The 23553-nt window shown below is 35.4% G+C and overlaps 1 protein-coding gene across 1 annotated transcript; it reads left to right on the plus strand.

The window, feature by feature from the left end:
* The first annotated feature begins 16901 nt into the window (after positions 1-16901).
* LOC115985273 (protein NRT1/ PTR FAMILY 8.2-like) lies at positions 16902-21458 on the plus strand. Its single transcript, XM_031108236.1, has 5 exons — positions 16902-17161; positions 18278-18480; positions 18563-18780; positions 19310-19866; positions 20352-21458. Exons 2-5 carry the CDS (start codon positions 18372-18374, stop codon positions 21184-21186), a joined length of 1719 nt encoding a protein of 572 aa, XP_030964096.1. The 5' UTR covers positions 16902-17161; positions 18278-18371; the 3' UTR covers positions 21187-21458.
* The last annotated feature ends 2095 nt before the right edge of the window (positions 21459-23553 follow it).

The raw sequence follows: 23553 nt of genomic DNA on the forward strand, positions 1-23553 counted from the left end.
TCAAATGACGAAACAACAATGAAACTTGATCATATTACAACAATAAGCCGTCAACTATTAAAAACTTAAGCCTATTTGCAAATCCAAATATTATGTTTTAAACTACATATTGTGTTTTAGGAACTACTGTAAAATGATAAAATCAAGGAAACTCCAGATCAGACTTCTGACAAAAACACATTTGAAGTATTTGATATGTAGTGACCCAAAAAGTGGGTCTTGCATTCCATGGAATTCCACATCGCCTAGGGAAGCACATGAGAATGTGTTTATAAGGAATGACCTCCCTTCAATGTGTAGAAGCCTTTTCCTCCACTACTGTGTGCTTTGGGGGAGAACAAAACCGTGAGGGGTATAAGGCCCCAAAACGGACAATATCTACACATGTGGGGTAGAATCGTTACAAATGGTATCAGAGCCATGCCCTAGTCGGAAGTGTGGGCCCCACACGCGAGGACGCATATGCCCGTAAGGGGGGTGGATTGTAGTTATCCAAAATGGGGGGTCTTGCATTCCATGAAATCCCACATCGCCTAGGAAAGCACATGGGAATGTGTTTATAAGGAATGATCTCCTTTCAATGTGTAGAGGCATTTTCCCCCACTATTTTGTGCTTTAGGGGAGAAAAAAACTGTGAGGGATATGGGCCCCAAAGCGGACAATATCTACATAAATGAGGCGGGGTTATTACAGATAGAGCCAGGTTCTTGTGCTTACTGACCCTACCAAGTGAATCAAATCATTATTCCATCTCTTTGAAACCCTCGCTCGAGTTACAGGCTAGCGCAATTTGATATCCCAATTTGATTGATTGTGTGATGTGTGTGGGTGTGTGATGAATCCCACATCAAGTATTTACTGGGTAGATCTGGGGCTTTATTAACAACTACAAGGTGCCTCAATTGTGACTAATCCTTTTGAGGTATAGCGCAGATGTAATTAGCACTTTTCCTTGGATCGTTACAGATGGTATCAAAGCCATGCCCTAGCCAAAAGTGTGGGTCCCACATGCGAGGATGCATGTGCCTGTATGGGAGTGGATTGTAGTGACCCAAAAGGAGGTTTTGCAATCCATGAAATCCCACATCGCCTAGGGAAGCACATAGGGATGTGTTTATAAGGAGTGACCTTCCTTTAATGTGTAGTGGCATTTTCCTCCACTGTTGTGTGCTTTGGAGGAGAATAAAACCGTGAGGGGTATAAGGCCCCAAATCAGATAATATCTACACAGGTGAGGTGGGGTCATTACAGATGGTATCAGAGCCAGGTTTCTATCTTGGGACCTGTGGGTTATGGGCTCAGAGACACTACCCACAAAGTGGGCCCTAACGAGGACGTTAGGGATTTAAGTGGGGGAGATTGTGATGCCCCAATTTAATTGATTGTGTGATGTGTGTGGGTGTGTGATGAGTCCCACATCAGGTATATACTAGGTAGATCTGGGCTTTATTATCAACTACAAGATGCCTCAATTGTGACTAATCCTTTTGAGGTATAGCGCAAATGTGACTAGCGCTTTTCCTTGGGTCGTTACAGATGGTATCAAAGTCATGCCCTAGCCAAAAATGTGGGTCCCACACACGAAGATGCGTGTGCCCGTAAGGGGGTGGATTGTAGTGACCCAAAAGGGGATCTTGCAATCTATGGAATCCCACAGTGCCTAGGGAAGCACATGGGGATGTGCTTATAAGGAGTGGCATTCCTTTAATGTGTAGAGGCATTTTCCTCCACTACTATTTGCTTTAGGGGAGAACAAAACCATGAGGGGTATAAGGCCCCAAAGCGGACAATATTTACACAGGTGGGGTGGGGTCGTTACATGATACAAAACCATCCACAGGTGCAAATTATGATCCAATTGACCCACCCAAAAAAAAAAACCAAATGGTGATATCACAACAGTAAGCTTTCTACTTCTATATTTATTTGCAAATTCATTCAAAAAAAATATCTACCATGTACTTTAATAAACATTCTTTGGTGTAGGAAACATTGGAGAATTATGAAGTCAAGAAAACGTAGACCAAACTTCTGAGAAAAACAAATTTGAAGTTTTGGATACAAAACCATTAACAAGCACAAATAATGATAAAAAAATATCAAAACAAGAACACAATAATGGTGCCATCCCATCAATGAGTTCTGCCTCTAATGTTGAAGATGCAAAACCAAGCGACGATAACATGTTCCTTCAAGATCTAATCAATCGTCGAAAAGCTACAAAACACAAGTCATCAAAAAAGAAGAAACTTCAAAGACGCAAATGATATTGGACTTTTATATTTTCTTCCCTTTATGAACTTATTTCAAGGTTCTTTTATATCTTCATATTGTCCCAAAAAAGTCAAATAAAAGACTTTGCTTCATTAATAATAAAAAAAATTTGGAAAATCAAATTGGTGTCCAACTAAGCACAACCACTAATAAAATCAATACCAGCCACCACCTATAGCTACTCCTATTACATGAAATTCACTCATTTAAGTTTAATTACAAAGTGACTTGCTTTTGCACATGGAAACCTTACACAACTTGAACAGTGGATCCGATCTCTTTGAAAGTAGCAAAGCCCAATAATTCAATGATCTTTCGTGCAATACCAAAACAAATTGCTTCAGCAATTCCTTCTTGGTCAGTGAAAGAAAACAGAGGAAGATAGATCACAAGGAAGCTGAAAGTAGTAATTGACCTTTTTTTTTTTTTTTTTTTTGATGGAGAGCAGTAGTTGAACTTGAAATACCAAATGTGGGAGCAGGTATAGTTTGAAGTTCCTCCAAAGCAACGCATTGGCCTTTGAATAAGGGATGACTCTGCATCACAAATAATGTTTTTAATTTTATTATAATATTGACAATAATAAGGTTATGCATTATGCCCGTAATTAATAAAAGTAATGTTCATTGTTCAATGTTCTATTATCTTTTTATAATTTTCAGATGAAAGCTAAATTTTAATTCTTTTATCAGTTACGAAGTAAATTGCATCCTATCTTAAATGATGCTAAAGCCCCACTTGATGTAATTTACTTTGCTGCAAAAGAAGGCATTGAGAATCCCATACCCTGTAGTAGAATAATGTATAGAGACCACAACCAGTTTCTCTCTGTTGTTAAAAAAAAAAATACCCAAAAGCAAGGAAAAGCAAGAAAAAGGTTCAGATTTTTTATAGTACCTTATATATTAGTGCCTGCCTTAAAGTATTTGGTAAATGTTCCTCTACCCTGAAAATGCAAGTTTTGAAAGAATATGATGTCTTAACATAACATGGACCATGACTAGGGTAAAGAAAATTTAAAAATTAGAGATGGTAAAATTACTATGTTTACAGACAGGTAAATAGCAAATTTCCCTTAATTTTAAAGAGGTTAGACATAATACCTTATAACATGTGATATAGCCATGGTAGCATCATCAATTGTGACACAAAAATTGTAAATAGGTTGCCCATTGCTCCAAAATATCCAAGTGTGACCAAGTTCCAACTAACCTTCATTTCACTATCAGACAAAGTTAGCATCCTATACAACTTGATTTAACATTATGTTATTAGATACATCCACTAGATTATTTATTTAAAGTCGATGGCTAGCAGGGCAAAAGCCACTTGATAATTTGAAAAGCCCCAAAGAAAATGGAAAATGAAAAAAATAAAATATGCTAAAAAAAAAAAATCAAATGAACACTGAACAGTCAAACATAATTTATAGGATTTAGATTATAGAGAAGGGTATATGAAAGGCTTCTATTAAAAAAAAACCAAAAAAAAAAAAAATTAAAAATAATTGCAAATAAATTCAACAATCACTCATCCATACAACACTCAAAACACTGTAAATTATAGAACAAAACAACAACAACAAAATACACACCAAAAATAGCATAAAAATACACTTTTTACCCTGCATCTGTTCGGCCTCTAGAGAGTGTATAAATTTATACACTCCCTAGAAGCTATATATATATATATATATATATATTTTTTTTTTTTTTTCTTTCTCATTACAATGTTGATCCATATATTCTAAGTTTCAATTTTCTCTTTTTATTAACTTTTTACTATGAAGTAGTGCACAATTCTATAGTCATCGTTATATTTTTAAAACAAAAAATATTTATAGCTTCATCAATCAAATATTGCAATTAAAAAAAATAAATAATGTTTACACTCCCTAGGGGCTGAACAGATGCAAAGTTTTTCTTTATGGCTATGGCCCTTCACATTAAAGTTTCCTGCGTTACATAGATGGTGTACTGCAAAGTCATGACATGAATGATGTTACATAATCAGCATGATGTGGATATCTATATATCTATAGATATATATATATATATATATATATATTCTTTCTCATTACAATGTTGATCCGTATATCCCAACTTTCAATTTTCTCTTTTTACTAACTCTTTTCTGTGAAGTAGTACGCAATTCTATAGTTATTGTTATATTTCTAAAAGAAAAAATATTTATAACTTCATCAATCAAATATTGCGATTGTGATAATAATAATGTTCATGTATAATTCTTAGTATATGATTATTGTCATGTTTTGTCACTAGTTCGTTCTTTCTAACGCATTAGTTTCTTAATATGTCTTTTCGTTTTTTAAAAACAGCTACAAGCGATTCAATCGGCTAACCAAAAGGAAAAAAGTTCTTCACCACATCAATCTAACTAGATTACTCCAAAATCTATTATTCCTTCGAAACGATGAAGAAAAACTCATTCATCAACGCTTTAGGGCTGCAAACAAACAAGCACTATTTTGGATCGAAGCTCACAAATATTTTGTACAAGATTAAACTAAAGTGGGAAAACAAATCCTTCTTCAAGCAAACATAGAAGGAGACAAAAATACAAAGTATGGACTCGCAATTGCGTTGTTATGCAAATCAAATGATGAAGGAGTACATTTACTATTATCAATTCTAAACCAACCAGATGGAGAACAATTGCTACAAAACTATCGACAAATCCTTCGACATACAGTTTTTGGAACAAACACATTTCGCATCCCAAAAAACCAAGCATGCAAGAAAAATGGAGTGGGTCATTGGGATCGTGAATGCCCTTACCCATATGGAAATGAAGAATTACATGTAACATGGTTAGTAATTGCAAATGTTATGTTGACTTATTGTTGAATAATAGAAGCTCGCACCTAAAAATTGTCATATAAGTATATAGGGACTACCAAGAAGTATCTTATGCAATGAATATAAATGATCTCTTTCCACAACCACGAAAGGCCCTTAGGGATGATGAGTTATGATGACACACCCTATCCTTATTTTTGATTTGTGATGAGTAATGATGACACGCCCTATCCTTATTTTTCTAGTCAAGACTCAAGAGTGAACACTCAACACTCAAGAGCAGCAATTAGATATATCTTTTGGGGCAGTATTGAGAGGCTAATCTTAGTAAGCAGCCCCATTCTCTAACGGCTTTTGCACGTTTAAACATCATTAGTGTATAGTCTTGCTGACTTAAACGAGCCAAGACACACCAAACCAAACCGTCTAAAAGTCCTATCAAAAGACTCAAAGCAAAGCAACACAACGTGCTCTTTTTATACTAATAGTATATAATACTTTTCATGTCATGGGTTTAGACCATTAAGAGAGTAGCTATTACAGTCCTAATTCCATATCTTGTGGCTTTGACTATAGTGTTTGTGGTGTGTATATGAGGCATCTACTGCTTTTCCTATTTAAATCCAATTTATATGTAAGTGACCAAAAGTTTCATTATCATGCAATGACGCACAAAGAATTTAGTAGCATTATTGGTTCCTACGATGTCAATTGCGTGCAGCAATCAAATGGGTGAGAGTTGGTGGGGGTGGAACAAAAATATCCAAATGATTTTGGAATTTCAAGACACTAGCAGTAACATCTAGTTTGTAGATTTGTTTAGTTCCTTTGAGTAATCCTTTAGAAATGTGTTCTTGCCTTCTTGGAGCCCTAAGTTGAGTTGTGCTAAACATGTCAAAAGGAAATATTTCAGATAAGTAAACGAATTCAAATTACAAGCATAAAATACTATAAAAGATATTATTATCACTAGACTTTACTTTTTTTTTTATAATACACTAAAGTATCACTTAAATCTTGAAATAACGTCATCTTGAGTATTTCCAAATAGTGGATTGTTTTTCTAATCCATATTTAACAAACTCTATTAATGAAAAAGTCATTTTATATTTGATAAAAAATCATATAAACTGTGGTTTCGATTTTGAGAGCTTTAAACAACCACTTTGATTATCATTTTCATGAGTGTTTTCTAAAAGATTAAAATAATATATTTACATTTTTCCAACATCATTATATGGCCCAACCCAATACGTACTACAATGTGACATCTTTCCAAGTTCCAACAGAATTATAATATAGGGCCCATTCCAAGGACATAGTACAACATTACATCTTTCCAACAACAGCACCTATATTTATGGCCCAGCCCAAAGAACATACTCACGCAACACCCATTATTAGCTTGTTCACTTTTCTTTTGGAAAATAATTTGCAAAAGATATTTTTACTTTGTACAAAAGTTTCCAAAGGCAAAAAATAAATAAATGATTTGGCTGAGAAGTCAGTTTCAGGTATTGCAATTTATATAAAGCATTGAGAGACTACAATAGGATATGGATCAGTTTAGGTCTTTTTTTTTTTTTTTTTTTTTTGTTGTTGTTGTTGTTGAAAATATTAAGAAGTGCTAGTGGAATGTTTTTCGTTATTTTGAAGTTGGTAAACCCAATTTATAACCCTCACTCATCGAATATTCAAATAAACTATTGTGTAGTTTTTATTGCTGGAATCTATTAAACAACTTTGAGCATGTGTTTAGGAGTTCAATAAAACATTTGATGATATTATTAAAGGAAAATTATTAAGTACTTTCAGAGTACCATAAATGCGTACTCTCTCCTCTTACATGAATGGTGGGTCTTACTAATTAAATTCATGATGGGACCCACCATTCATGTGAGAGAAGGGAGTACATATTTATAATACTCCGGGAGTACAAAATAATTTCCCGTTATTAAAGGGGTTGAGATTTTATTGTTTTTAATTTCCCCTGCAAAAGCGGAGGAGGCCTTGTATTTTATGGATTTATCTAATTTGTGCCCCCCTTGAATGGTTATTGCTTAAAGCAGTTTTCGTTATAGTATCTTACATTTATCTTTAAATAATTACATAATATAATTATTATAAAATTGTTGAGAGCCATTTGTGAGAAAGAAAGCTCAATAACAAGGGCAACAAAGAATTAACAAAGCAGACAGCAAAACCATTAGGCCCAAGCGGCAAGAATAATGGATCACAGGTCCAAGAAATAAACAAATGGGTCTTGAAGAGGCAAGTGGGCTCAAAGAAGCCCGAAAAGAAAGAAATAGCATCCTATGGGCAGTGTATGAGGTAAAAAAGCGAGAAAGGGTCGTCGCAGGCCCAAGGTAATGCAAACTAAGAAAGTAAGGGATTTATAGTAGGCTCATAAACCCCAAGGATGAGAATAAGGTTATTAGGCTAGGGAAGCCCAATGAAGTTAGTAAAAAGCTCATGGGAGTGTGGAATTAGCAAACGGGCCGAGGAAGCTCAAAGAAAGCAAATGGGCCAAAGATGCCCAAAGGAAAGCCCAAAGGGACATAGGAGCCCATAAGTAAAAGCAAAATAGTGGTCATGCCAAGCCATTGAGAGAATGAATAAACGGCTGGCCCAAAAGAGGCCTAGCAGGATTAAGTTATTACAGCAGGAATAACAATACGACATTGCAAGAAATAAAAGAAACCAAGGAATGGGCCAAACAAATGTAAGGTCCATCATCAGACAGAGCCCAGCTCTTGAATGGAGCGGGAAAATAAAGAACAGTCCACATAAGAGGTCAAAAAACACGGACGGTGAGCCTTCAGACCACGGCAGACGAATGGGCAGTAGGCAAGTTTTGGACACATATGGAATGAAGGCACGCGTAAGGCCCAGGCACCACCAGCCTCTACCCAGCCAATATAGATCATGGTGAGGTTAGGGGGGTCAAAGGATCAGAGGGCATGGTTTGGTGGTGGGGAGAGGGGAAAAATCTATTTTTATGGTTCCGGCTCAAGCTCTTTCGGGGAGGTGTCCTGCTGGGATGGCTTACTACCCAAAAGAGGCAAGCTGAGTTGGAACTATTAGGTGCATGCCGTGAGGGATAGGGAGAGAGAAATAACCCAGACCGTGGCAAGAAAGGGTGCCACGACAGACTAGCAAACAAAATACTCTTCCTTGTCTGGCGATGGGAGGGCGACACACAGACGGCACAGTGATGGTCAGCCAGTACACCCAGACTAGACAAAGGGAATTAAGGGTTAAAACAGTAAAATTGGGTCACAGCAGGCACTATAAAAGGAGGGTCTTGCCGTGAACAGGAAACAACACAGAACGGAACTTAGGGAAGGAAATAGAAAACTTAAAAGAAATAGAAAAGGAAAACATAGTGAGAAGAAAGAAAGAAATAGTGAGAGTTAGAAAGGTGGGCATGCACCGGTAGATTAATCCCTTTTCTCCCTCATGAAATCCGGCCCTTTGTAGGAAAAAGCTCGAAAACACCTACGCAGAAAACGACTCAGGCTCGTTTCCCTCAGAGCTGTTAACCTCTACGGCAGGATTCATTCTTGAGAGATTGATTGCTTTGAGGAGGACGTTCTCCCCTTTGTGGTTCTGCTCCTTTGGATTGAATTTCCAGTCGAATTCCTCCAGTATTCCGATTGACCCATGATTATAAACGTTTGATGTTTCTCTGTCATTTCTTTTTTCTTTCTCTTCCGTAAAAAGAAAACAAATAGCATTGTTATTGTAATTGATGTTAAGGGGTATTTGGTCATTTCCCCACTTAAGTGACTAGATATTTTCTGTTTATTCTATTATTATTATCTCTACCTGCCACAATTTGTCTGAAACAGTTCCGCCTGCCGTGAACACGTTCCTGGCAGACTTGGCCTAGTTTGCGCACAAGCCAGACCAATTTAAGCTGAAACTGGGTCGATCCCGACTCTCTTATCCAGAAAACTTGGGCTTAGTGTAGCAGGAGGCAGCCCAATACCACTAGCACAGCCCACCTCCTTACAAAAATTAACGTAATTATTGAGTTTTCAAACTACATCTATCCAAGAGTTAGGCCCTTTTGGATATACACCACTGTAAGTTTTTTTTTTTTTTTTTTTTTTTTTTTAAAAAAAAAAAACGATATATCATACTCATCTACTCTATAAATTTAATATTTTAGAAGGGTAATGATTTATTGCAAATTAAGTTGCAGCAATTCTTGCAAAAATGTACATGTGTCAATAACTTAGATAGACAGTTATCCAACCTTATATTTAAATAAAAACTTCCATGTCAAGATTGAATTTTTCACCAAATGGCTACTTAACACGTGCATTTTGCAAGAATTGCTACAGCTTAGTTTGCAGCAAATTCTTGCCCTATTTAGAATACACAACAAATATGACGTATATTTAGCATATTGACCAAGTGCAAGTTTAAGTTTAGACTCAATTATATAAAACAAGTCCTCATAAAAATAATAGAATAAAAAAAAAAAAAAAAAACTCTATTAAACAAGTTGAGCTCAAACATAATATAATGAATTTGTGAACAAGCTTGTAATAAGCCTATTAGGTTCAAAGTTATAACTTGGTAAACTATGATGAAAACATGTATCATGTGTCATGTAAGTGTTTTGAAGTCTAGATTTATGAAGGGGTAAAAACATTTACTTGTACTTGTAGTGTTTATTATATATGAGAAAACAATAAGTTAATTAAATAACTTGTTAACAAGTTCGAGTTTATTTAAAAAGAAAATGAACCAAATTTGAAAATATAATTTAATTTGATGATGAACTCAAGTTTGGCTTATGACCAAATTGAAATTAAATGAATAATCCTAAACATGTAATACTTGGCTTGAGTTGGCTTATTTATAATCCTACGAGGATGTGGTAAAAATTAAATGTTAAAACAAATATTAATATTAGGTTTGTTTTGGTGGAAAATAAAATTTTTTTTGGAAGAAAAAATTATTAGTATTATTCTAGTTTGTAGCATGAATCATGAATGAAACTAATTTTCCGATTTAAATCCAATTTATACGTAAGTGACCAAAAGTGTCATTATCATGCAATGACGCACAAAGAATTTAGTTAGCATTATTTTCTCAACAAAATAAATAAATTTAGTTAGCATTATTGGTTCCTAGTTCTTACGATGTCAATTGCATGCAACAATCAAATGGGTGAGAGTTGGTGGGCTGGAACAAAAATATCCAAATGATTTTGGAATTTCAAGACACTAATAGCATCTAGTTTGTAGATTCATTTGTTCCTCTAAGTAATCCTTTAGAAATGTGTTCTTGCCTTTTTGGAGCCTTGAGTTGAGCTGTGCTAAAAATGTCAAAAGAAAGCCCTTTATATTTTTGGAAATAAGTAAACGAGTTCGAATTACAAATATCTGCATTACAAAAAATATCATTATCACTAAACTATCACTTGAATTTTAAGACAATGTCATCTTGATACTAGTATTTACAAAATAGTGGACCTTTTTCTGATCCAAATTTAACAGACCCTGTTAATGAATAGGTCATTTTATATTTGATAAACATATCATATAAGTTGTGGTTTCGATTTTGAGAGTTTTAAACCACGCTTTGATTATCATTTTCATATGATTGTTTTCTAAAAGATTAGAATAATACATTTACATCTTTCCAACATCATTATATGGCTCAACCCAATACGTACTACAATGTTACATATTTCCAACAGGATTATAGGGCCCATCCCAAAGAGTCAAAGACGTAAGTACAATACTACATCTTTCCAAAAACAGCATTATATGGCCCAACCCAAAAAACATACTCCCCACAGGCTCACAACACCCATTATTGGCTTCTTCACTTTTCTTCCTTTCGAAAATAATTGGATAAAGATATTTACCTTGGCCAAAAGTTTCCAAAGGCAAAATGGCAAAAAAAGTTTAAAGATTCAGCTGAAAAGTCAATTCGAGGTATTGCAATTTATATGCAGCAATGAACTTGAGGAACTACAATGGGATACGGATCAATTTTTTTTTTTTTTTAATTATAATTTTAGAGCTATTAATGTCATGGTTTGTGACCTTGTGTAATCTTCCAGTTTTGGAGCTTGTTTGGTTAGGGTGTTTAAATAACAATTTTCAGTATTTAAACACTGAAAACTATGGGCTTAAAAAAAACACGTTTGGTAAGAATATTTTTTATTGGAGTGTTTGAGTTACATTACTCATTTTAGGATGTTTAAATACTAAATTTAGAAAATTCATCTTACCAGTTTTCAGTTTTCAAATAAAGTTGCTTTTTAATGGCATTTTTGTAAATATGTTGAAAATCATGGGGCCCACTTGATTAGACAAAACATAAACTGACTTCTCTCTTCTCAAATATAAAAAATATAAAATTGTACTGTACTTGTCAGCTTTTTAAATCTCAGATATCTCCATTAAAAATATTAAAAATTGTCTTGTTAAATTTCAAGACTAGTCACTTTAAAGTTGGTCAACCCAATCAATAATTCTGTATCTCTTTTACCCAAAAAAAAAAAACTCTCAATTCTCCCACTCATGGAATGTTCAAATAAACAATTATTTACCACCGCACATTTTTTGTGCGGTGGTCACTCTATAAGTATAAATGCTTGTGGGATGTGGGGGGCAAAGGTCGGAGTTCAAGTCTTCAGAAAAGAGCTTCACACACATATACACTTAGATTAGACTAGAGTAGAAATTCTATCTTGTATAAAAAAAAAATTTAAATAAAATAAACAATTGTTTTTTTATTGCTGGCATTTGTTAAACAACTTCCCTCATAGTAGTATTGAGCATGTGTTTAGGAGTTTATTAAAAAACATTGATGCTCTTGTTAATTAAAGGGGTTGTGATTTTGTTGTTTTTAATTTTCCCCTCCAAAAGCGGAGGCTTTGTTGTATGTTTTGGATTCGCCTAATTTGTACTACCATGCTTAATGCAGTTTTTATTATAATATCCTTCATTTATCCTTAAAAAACTACATAGAATTATTATAAAATTAATGTGATTATTGACTTTTTGAACTACATAAATCACACTCATATATTCCATAAATTTAATATTTATAATACACAACCCGTATATTTAGCATATTGGTCAAATGTAAGTCTAAATTTAGACTTAAGTAACTAAACTATTTTAGCTCAAAAAAAAAGAAAAAGTAACTAAACTATTAATCAAGTTCTTATAAAAATTAAATTTTATTAAAAAAAAAAAAAGTCAATTAAACAAGTTGGGCTCAAACAAAATATAATGTGTTTGTAAACAAGCTAGCTCATAACAAGTCTATTGATCCAAAGTTATAACTTAGAAAATTGTGGTCAAAACATGTGTCATTAAGGCTATGTTTGTTTTGGTATAAAACCATTTTAGGAAATGGTTTTACACCTCAGTGCGTGTTTGGTTGCGCATGGAAAATAAAATTTTTCGGAAAACCATTTCAGTTGACCGTGTAAAATGAGCCTTTGACCCGGAAAATATTTTACACTTTTATTTTCACTACAAATGATTTTTGGACTCAGACGCAAAGAGAGAGAGAGAGAGAGAGAGACAGAGAGAGAGAGACAGAGCGGAGAGAGACTAGAGAAAGTGAGCCTGTGGCACTGTCGAGCTCAGACCACCGCCCCAAGCCCAGACGCACCGTTGAGCTCGCGCCGGCGAGATCTAGCCGCGAGATCGCACCATAGAGCTCGCGCTATCGAGATCGCACTAGGGAGATCGTCACACCGAGATCGCATTGTGAGATCGTCCCGCCGCCCTCTAGATCGAACTCTTTTCGTCTCAATCTCGGCGCCGCCTGAAGCCTGCCGCCACTAGACCGGTCTCGTCGCCCATGCCCGATCTCTCTCTTTCTTGATCTACCTCTCCCTTTCCCTCGATTTACGAACACTCTCTCTTCCTCCTCCCTCTCTCAGTTTGACCGAATGGTTTTGTGTATTGAGAATGGTTTTGTTTTGATTTTTGTTTCTTTAAGAATGATTTTGATTTGAGAATGGGTTTGTTTTGATTTGAGATGGTTTTGTGTATTGAGAATGGTTTTGTTTGGTAGCTGGGAAAATGGGTGAGAAAATGTGAGAAACTAGTAGGAAAATAGCATTTTCAGAATGCAACTAAACACATGAAAACATTTTCTAGAGCAATTTTCATAATGCAGCCAAACACTTGAAAATATTTTCCTTTCTCGAAAATATTTTACACCTGAAAATATTTTACACTCGGAAAATATTTTACACCCAACCAAACATAAGTGTTTTGATGTCTAGATTTATGAAGGGGTAAAACAATTTACTCATAGTGTTTATTATGTACGAGAAAAAAATAAGTTAATCAAGTAACTTTTGAACAAGCTCGAGTTTATTCGATAAGAAAATGAACCAAATTTGAAAATATAATCAAATTTGGTGATGAACTCAAGCTCCCGTTGTGTCCAAATTAAAATTAAATGAACAATCCTAAACATGTAATACTTGACTTGACTTAGCCCATTTATAGCCCTATGAAGATGCGGTAAAGATTAAATGTTAAAAAAAATATATTAACATTCTGTTTGTTTTGATGGAAAATATTTATTTTTCAAATATTTTTGTATTTCTTGAAGTTTGGTAAGAAGGAAAATCTTGATCAATAGAAAATATTATTCAATGTCAATGAAAAAATAACCCAACAAATAGGCAATAAAAATGCTTTTTTTTTTTTTAATTCCCTTTTACTCTTACCCTCTCCATTCTTTTATGCGACCAACATCGTTAATACCACCACCACCACAAGCACCACTACTACCCTTTTCACTGCTGCCTCCATCACTATTGCCTTTGTCGCCACCTTCACCATGAAATATTAATGATTTTTCATGAAAACCAAACAACATAAAATAGTTTCGAGATTATTTTATGATTTATGATCAAGTTCAAACAGATTAGTATTTTCTTAGAACATATTTTCCACTAAAAAATATTTTTCTTAGTAAAACACTTTCTATTGAAACAAAAGAAGCATGGTATAAATTGAAAGAATAAAGAAAGCAAGAAAAAAGATGAGGGGAGAGGACGGGGGTGTTTGGGATTGGATCATATTGAAGATTAGTGATAATAATTAATAGATGCTCTTTCAAAGGATACATAATAGAGTGGTGCTTTCAAAGAGACCGAAAGTGGAGGATTCATCCGATTCAAGCTGTGCTATAAAAGCAAAAAATTTCTTTAAGTCTTAAGACATATGAGAAAATATCTCATATAACGTGTCTCAGATCTAGCCCATCAACTCAACAGTTTATAATTTCTCAACAAAAAAAAAAAAAAAAAAAAAAAAAAACCTCAACTGTTTATAGTAGTTCAAGGATTATCTTCTATTATGATTCCCCTATTCAACACAACAAAAAATTACAATAATTCATAATATTCTTAAATTAGCATATCAACTTACACAGACATGACATGTTAATTTAAGATCTTTATGAAATTATTGTGACTTTTTATTGCGTGCACAGCATCATTATGTGTTCAATTAGGCTGAGATGAGGCCTGGAATAATGCCAATAATTTGCAGAGTTGGCCAGTTGGCACTTGACAGGAGAGAAATTGAGGAAGAGAGACAAGCTCTCTTGGCTTTTCCTGTTTAACATTTTGCTAAGCTAAGCCTATTGTTTAAGAATTTAGACACGGCAAGGCGGGCAAACCGTGTAAGAATAGTAATACAATAATACAGTGCGTTAGTCTAAAGGAATAGCCCCCCTCTTCTTGTAATCTTGTGCGGCTATTTTGTCATTTAATCATTTTGGTTCTAGAATTCAACGCACAATAACAACACTGGGCCTTTTCTTTCACGCTTACACATTATTGTATAACAATCAATAATGTCCACTCTCAAAGTTTATGTGGTCCCTCCAAAAGAAGATGTTCACACTGAATCAGTGACTTTTTTTTAGGCGTTGTTGAATCATAAAGCGGCCTCATATCACATGATGACATATCTTTCGCATAAAAGAAAAGGTATGGTAGAATCTAATAAATTAATGTCCCTACTTTTATATTAACTCTTCAAGTAATCAAGTTCAAACTTCAAACCCTCGGTAGTCAACCATAATTAGTTCTTAACCAACAAAAACAAAACAAAAAGGGAATCTTAATTTGTGGTATGTATGGTAATGACTAGAAATTACACTATACTTTTTTTTTTTTTTTTTTGAGAAACGAATTGTACTATACAGTATACACACAAAACTGCTTGTTTATAATATATATGACTCTTCTTTAATAAAAAATAATAACCTGAAAGAATCCAAAAATTTTTAAATTATAGTATTAGTTGATGCTAATGTATAGGAACTATACTACAAGAATTGGTGAACCCAACGTCACAGAGAAATAAGCATAATGATATTATTATTATGTGGGTTCCAATTAGTTCAACTAGTAAAGTCTCTGATAGTTGAATAAAAGATCTGGGGTTCAAACCCCGCCTACACCAAAAACTGATTGGTGTCTTGGTCTGATGATAAAGAGCAATCATCAGGAGCGGACACCATAAGTTGAAACTCTCTCTTAAAAAAAAAAAAAAATATTATTATTATTATAAATGAGTGACAGCATAGTTTATGAAATTATTATACAATGGATCTACAAATTACTATTAATAAATTCGATTTATTATAAAAGAAACTGTTCGGATCTTGCTGGTAGGCACACATGCAGAGCTGGAGGACTTTCTTGTACTCAACGTCCCTAGTTGTCCATCCCCAGCAAAGCCTCCTCACTTTTTCCAATTAAAGCTTCAATTAGAACAGATTTCATAAAAGGCCTTGAAAGTTGAAACTTCTTGTTTTTTTGTGCAGTGTGTTGGACGAACATTAACATTGCATAAGGTGAATAAGGTAAAGAATTATACTTATCCATTTAATGTTATGGTTCTGTCTCACTCTCAGTCAAAATTAAAAATAGCTTTCCCTTCTAGCTTGTGTGTGTATGTAAAAACTAAAAACATTGCCTTGCCAGACTTGGTTTCCTTATTCCGACTTTTCAACTTTCAACTCTTTAACTTTTTTTTGATGATTACTTCTTTTTTGCTCAGTTTTTTTTTTATGATTACTTTCAACCCTTAACTTGCTGCCTTTACTTTCGGCACGGCTCCTTGCATTTGGTAACTGATCTAGTTCACAATGGAGCCCTTTGCTATGCTATGTATTGCCAGGAACAACTCTTTTCACAACTTGTTAAGTTGGAAATTTATTGTTGACACATCACTTACACGTGGGTCTAATATTGATACAATTTTTATCATATACCAATCATAATTGATCATTATGTCGGTAATTGCAAATTTTATTTAGACTTATTGTTGCTTATACTACGATGATAAATATAAATGCTCCCTTTCCACACCCACCTAAAGCACTTAGTGATGATGGGTTATGATGACACCCTATCCTTATTCGTACGAGTGATGATGAGTTGATGACACCCCTATCCTCATTTTTCTAATCAAGACTCAAGAGTGACCACTCAAGAGCAGCAAATAAACTGGTCGCCAATCTGCAATTAGATTTCTTTTGGGCAGTAATGAGAGACTAGATATTAGCAACTAGCCCCACTCCCTTAATGCAAAATTATTAAATACTTCGAGTACAGTAAATGTGTACCCCTTCCTCAATCTCACTATAAATTTATTTAGTAGCATCCACAATGATGTGAGGAAGGTCATCTAATAATTACTCTCTTACAGCTTTTGCACTCATACACGCCGTTAGTGAGCCCACGGTAATGCTGACTTAAACTAGCGGCCAAGACACGCCAAATGAAACCGACGTCCAAAACTCCTATTCCTATCAGAATTTCTCTCATCATTATCAAGAATAGTCAAAAGATTCAAAGCAAAGCCACGTAATCTTTCTAATACTAATGGTATATACGACTTTTCATATCATGGGTTTTGACCATTAGAGAGTAGCTATTACAGTCCAGATTCCATATCTTGTGGCTCTGACTAAAGAATCTGTGATGTGTATAAGAGGCATCTACTGCTTTTCTTTCTGGGTACATAGGATGAACTGTGAAGTACCAGGTTTGATGCTTTGCCCCTCATCCCAGTATTTTCATTTCCTTTTATTAATGAGTGAGTTTTGTCCTTTGAGTGGAAGGAGGAGATTTGAATTGGTAAATGGTAACCTTTGGTTTCATGAATTGTAGTATATATCATTCATTCAAGAAAAAGCCAAATGTATAATTTCTGTGTCTAGTTTGTGATTTTCTTACGGTAGTTTCCAATCCCATCTACAGTTTATCTCATTGCTTTTACGTACTGTAAATATATATATTAGACTGTGTGTAGCCTAAGATCCATCTTGACAATTGATTGGGGCTTCTTGATAATTCCCAAAGGAAGCAGAGAATATTCTGAACTAAATTCTAAAAACTTCTAAACTTTCTTTCCTTTACTTCTGTCCTCCTGTTCAACTGTGCATATGACTATGAATCAGGATGATAATGGCTTTTCACCGGGCCAATTGCCTGCAGTTAATTTGCAAAACTACTTAGAATAGGCCCCATTTGAATTGGATTTTTTTTAGGATAAGTTTGGTGAGAAACCTTCAAACTCCCCTTGTATCTTTTTTCTTTTTTTATTGGATGTGAATTTTGAAAAATCCACCACTAGATTACATTTTCTTATTAATATCCTTCACCTTTACAAAATTTCAAGAAGATCAACTAATCAATTTCTATGTTATCAATCAAATGTTTATATTTCAAGTTTTGTAGTCTTAAATTAGGAATAAAAAATACATTTATGGATTGAATAATAATTAGCATCCAATTTGAATGAAATTTGACGTGCACGTTAATAACATAAAGAACATGCAATTCAATAATTATATTTTCAAAATATATAGATGTGTTAATTTTTTAGTGGGTGTTTAAAGGGTTTCTCTCCAAATTAGTTTGGAGAGAAACTTTGTCCATCATTTTATAGTTCAGATTAGATATATTACAAAAGTAAAGGTATATCTAGTGCCACATCATTTAAAGTTTTAACTGACATGACAATGTATACACAGTTAGATCTAAATACTAAAATCTGAACCATGAAATTGACTCTGGAGGGGATCTGTTCCAATTTTGTAACAAGTCTGGTATGCCATAATAATTATTCTAATTAATGTACTTTGTGCTTCTTATTTAGTGTACTATTAGCTCTACCTCAAGTTCTGAGTTAATTGGCTTTTGAGTAAATCCCCTAAAAAGAGTGAGCAAACACAAGAAGTTTCTGAAAAACCATGGGAGAAGATGATGATAAGTACACGAAAGATGGGACTGTAGATCACCATGGAAATCCAGCTGATAAAACCAAAACTGGAACCTGGAAGGCCTGTCCCTTTATTCTTGGTATATATTTTGCAATCCATCTTCTTATACTACTAGTAAATCTAGTTATGCTTTGAATAAGATGCTCATCTTTCATCAACAGGAAATGAATGTTGCGAAAGATTGGCATACTATGGGATGAGCACCAACCTTGTGCTTTACTTTAAGAATCGACTAAATCAGCACAGTGCTACTGCTTCTAACAATGTCTCGAATTGGAGTGGAACATGCTACATCACCCCATTGATCGGCGCATTCATTGCTGATTCCTACCTTGGAAGATATTGGACTATTGCCATTTTCTCCATCATCTATGTTTTTGTAAGTTTGGTTCACTTGAAACTTAGGCTTTGCAGCCTATATGTGTATTTAAGAGTCATCATGGTGAAGTGCATACTGAGTTCAACACTCCATTCATTATGGGGTATCTGAAATTAGGAATGATTTCTGCTTTCAGTGTTAGTTAATAGACAAGTTTGAAATTGCACTTCATCAGGAAACATATCCTAATGGCTAGGGAAAAAGTACAAAGATAAATAAATCTTTTCTTCCCCTATTTCAGTTCCAATATCCCTTTTTTCAAATAGATTCATTTTATGGTTCAAATTAATATTACTAATCTATAGATATATATATGCCTCGTCATTTAAAATTTTAATTGATGACGCTGCATGTACACTGTTTCATTTGAAATTGAGAGGATTCTATTCCTCTTTTATCAACTCTACCCAGGCGTACAATCATATATAATTCAGATTCTCAAAAAAATTGACCCAAGTTTTCAGAGCATTTTCTCTTTGAGTTGTGTTCTTGCTCATTAAATGATGAAATTGTTTTCAATTTTACCTAGGGGATGACACTTTTGACACTGTCAGCATCAGTCCCTGGCCTAAAGCCAACGTGTTCTGGAAAAGAAGATTGCCATGCAACAGTTACACAAACTGCAGTGTGTTTTCTAGCACTTTACCTGATTGCACTTGGCACTGGTGGGATTAAACCTTGTGTCTCATCATATGGAGCTGATCAATTTGATGATTCCGATGAGAATGAGAAGAAACACAAATCGTCTTTCTTCAATTGGTTCTATTTTTCAATCAATGTTGGTGCTCTCATTGCTTCTTCCTTGTTGGTCTGGATACAAGACAATGTAGGTTGGGGATGGGGCTTTGGCATCCCAGCAGTGACCATGGCAATTGCTGTAGTGAGCTTCTTTTCAGGTACAAGGTTGTATAGGAACCAGAAACCTGGGGGTAGCGCTCTGACACGAATGTGTCAGGTGGTGGTAGCATCCATTAGAAAATACCGGGTTGAAGTACCTGCTGACAAGTCTGTTGTTTTGTATGAGACTACTGATGCAGAATCTGCTATTATAGGAAGCCGCAAGCTTGAGCGCACAAAAGATTTCAAGTAAGTTTCGAAATCAGTTTTCCTCACCTTCATAGCTTTGTCCTGGGGTAAGGACCTCCCATCCAAAAGGGTTGGCGTACTTTAGGAGCAAAATCAGCCTGCCCCTCTAGTTTGTCAGGATTTTTCTAATCTTCATTCTTTAGCTGAATAAAGTAACATTTCTTAATGAAGAACTGTAAATTTTCATTCTCTCTTCAAAAGCAAACAGAAAGTAAGGAAAAAGAAAAGCATAGGAATCCCCCAGTTCAATGTCTAGAATGTAATCAGTTAATGCTTCAAAATTGCAACAACCAACCCATTGCTGTGAGAATCGAAATGTAAGGATTTCATGTCCATATTGCAGATCAAACTAGACTACCCCATAATGCTTTTGTGTAAATGTAAGAGTCTTTTTTCCATTTCCTGGGTGGGTCTGTTTTCATTTTTTATAGCATCCCCTATTTCGCTGACTTATATGAATCCTTGCATAATATTGTATTCTTCAGGTTCTTTGACAAGGCAGCCGTGGAGGTACCAACAGATGACATAAAGGTTCCAGCAAACCCATGGAGACTTTGCACAGTTACCCAAGTTGAGGAGCTGAAAGCCATTATACGGTTGCTTCCTATATGGGCCACGGGTATCGTCTTTGCCACTGTCTACGGTCAGATGGGCACCTTATTTGTGTTGCAAGGCAACACCATGGATATTCACGTTGGTCCCTCTAACTTCGAGATCCCACCAGCATCTCTTTCAATATTCGACACACTTAGTGTCCTTTTTTGGGTCCCAGTCTATGATCGAATCATTGTCCCAGTTGCTAGAAAATTCACTGGTCACAAAAATGGCCTAACTCAACTCCAGAGGATGGGCATTGGCCTCATCATATCCATCTTTGCCATGGTATCTGCAGCAATTTTGGAACTTGAAAGACTCAAGACTGTTAGAAAGCACAACTACTATACACTTGAGCACATTCCTATGTCCATCTTTTGGCAAGTTCCTCAGTATTTCCTCATAGGGTGTGCAGAAGTTTTCACATTCATTGGGCAGTTGGAGTTTTTTTATGAGCAAGCACCCGATGCCACAAGGAGCTTGTGCTCTGCTCTCTCACTAACCACTGTGGCACTAGGGAACTACTTGAGCACTCTACTTGTAACCATTGTTACCAAAGTGAGTACTAGGCATGGGAAGCTTGGATGGATACCGGACAATTTAAATTATGGTCGTGTCGATTACTTCTTTTGGCTCTTGGCCGTGCTGAGTGTGCTGAATTTGGGAGTTTTTCTCCTCATTGCAAAATGGTACACATATAAAAAGCCATTGGGGACTCTCCGTTGATGGGTTACTCTGGTGATTGAATTGAAGCGCTTGTATTGCATATATGGTCTGCTTCATTTTCTTATGCATGCAATACTATTGGAGGTCACCTTCAAACATCTCACTCTTTGTATTGTTTTCATTAGATAATATGTAAAATTGAATCAAATAGGGTGAACAAAAGAAAGTGAACTACAATTTAAATTAATCCAATGTATCTCCCTTCATTTATCAATGTACCAGAAGAACTGTTTCTTAACACTTACTGTTGCACCAATGATTTTCATTTTTCCTCTGAAGCTTCCAACCAACAGTCGTTTCCTTGATGACCTGTACTTTAAATTACTTTCAACTAGTAGCTCTTTTCTTGCTAAGTCCTAGCAAAAAGTGGCTCAATTATCAGAATATGACCATTCAATTGCCAATCATAATAAATCATGTTAGTAATTGCAAATGTTATGTTGACTTATTTTTGCATAATAGAAGCTCGCACCTAAATTTTGTTATGTAAGTATATAGGGACTACCAATGATTATCTTATGCAACGAATATGAACGATCTCTTTCCACAACCGTGAAAGGCCCTTTGTGATGATGAGTTATGATGACACACCCTATCCTTATTTGTGATTTGTGATGAGTAATGATGACACACCCTATCCTTATTTTTCTAGTCAAGACTCAAGAGTGAACACTGAACACTCGAGCAGCAATTAGATATCTTTTGGGGCAGTATTGAGAGGCTAATATTAGTAAGCAGCCCTATTCTCTGACGGCTTTTGCACGCTTACACACCATCAGTGTGCCTTGGTCTTGCTGACTTAAACGAGCCAAGACACACCAAACCAAACCGCCTAAAAGTCCTATCAAAATTTCTCCTATCATTATCACATATTAGTCAAAAGACTCAAAGCAAAGCAACACACCCCACGTGCTCTATTTATACTAATAGTATATACTACTTTTCATATCATGGGTTTAGACCATTAAGAGAGTAGCTATTACAGTCGTAATTCCATATCTTGTGGCTTTGACTATAGTGTTTGTGGTGTGTATATGAGGCATCTACTGCTTTTCTGGGTAGTGGGTACATTGTATGAACTGTGAAGCACCAGGTTTGATGCTTTACCCCCATCCCAGTTTTTTCATTTCCTTCTAATGAGTGAGTTTTGGCCATTGAGTGGAAGGAGGAGATTTGAATTTTAGTAAATAGTAACCTTTGGTTTCATGAGTTGTAGACTTGTAGTCCTCTGAGTGATTGTGCTATATATCGTTCATTCAAGAAAAACCAAGTGTATAATTTCTGTGTCTAGTTTGTGATTTTCTTACTGTAATTTCCAATCCCATTGGAGTGTATCCCATTGCTTTTATGTACTATTAAGTGTTAACTTCTAGGATTATATGTTAGACTGTGTGTAGCCTAATCTTGACAATTGATTGGGGCTAATTGCCTGAGGAAGCAAAGAATATTCTGAACTAAATTCTAAAAAACTTCTAAACTTTCTTTCCTTTGCTTCTGTCCTCCTGTTCATCTGTGCCTGTGACTATGAATCAGGATGATAATGGCCTTTCACTGGGCCAAATACCTGCTGTTAATTTACTTTATGGACAAAGTTTAGCAACAAAATTGATTGTAGTATAAGGTTACAACCATACTGTGATACCCCAATTTGATTGATTATGTGATGTGTGTGGGTATGTGATGAGTCCCACATCGAGTATTTACTGGATTGAACTGAGCTTTATTAACAACAGTAAAGAGTTTCAATTGTGACCAGTCCTTTTGAGGTATAGCGCATATGTGGCTAGCGTTTTTCCTTGAGTTGTTACATATGGTATCAAAGCTGGCCCGGTAACCCCATGTGGGCTCAGAGACACTACCCCACAAAGTGGGCCTTAACGAGGACGTTAGAGATTTAAGTAGGGGAGATTGTGATGCCCCAATTTGATTGATTGTGTGATGTGTGTGGGTGTGTAATGAGTCTCACTTCGGGTATTTACTGGGTTGAACTAGGCTTTATTAACAACGGTAAGGAGCCTTAATTGTGACTAGTCCTTTTGAGGTATAGCGCAGATATGGCTAGCGCTTTTCCTTAGGTCGTTACATATGGTATCAGAGCCGGCTTAGTAACCCCATGTGGGCTCAGAGACACTACGAGGACGTTAGGAATTTAAGTAGAGGAAATTGTGATGTCCCAATTTGATTGATTATGTGATGTGTGTGGGTGTGTGATGAGTCCCACATCGGATATTTATTGGGTTAAACTAGACTTTATTAACAACCGCAAGGTGTCTCAATTGTGACTAGTCCTTTTGAGGTATAACGCAGATGTGGCTAGCACTTTTCCTTGGATCGTTACATATGATATCAGAGCCGACCTGGTAACCC

This window comes from Quercus lobata, chromosome 1 (genome assembly GCF_001633185.2).
Source record: "Quercus lobata isolate SW786 chromosome 1, ValleyOak3.0 Primary Assembly, whole genome shotgun sequence".
Lineage (NCBI taxonomy): Eukaryota > Viridiplantae > Streptophyta > Magnoliopsida > Fagales > Fagaceae > Quercus > Quercus lobata.

Excerpts from the sequence above, each read along its gene's own strand:
- LOC115985273 (XM_031108236.1), top strand. The coding sequence starts at position 18,372 with ATGGGAGAAGATGATGATAAGTACACGAAAGATGGGACTGTAGATCAC. Across the intron at positions 18,481-18,562 it reads GGCCTGTCCCTTTATTCTTG|GAAATGAATGTTGCGAAAGA; the intron begins GTATATATTTTG and ends TTTCATCAACAG. Across the intron at positions 19,867-20,351 it reads GAGCGCACAAAAGATTTCAA|GTTCTTTGACAAGGCAGCCG; the intron begins GTAAGTTTCGAA and ends TGTATTCTTCAG.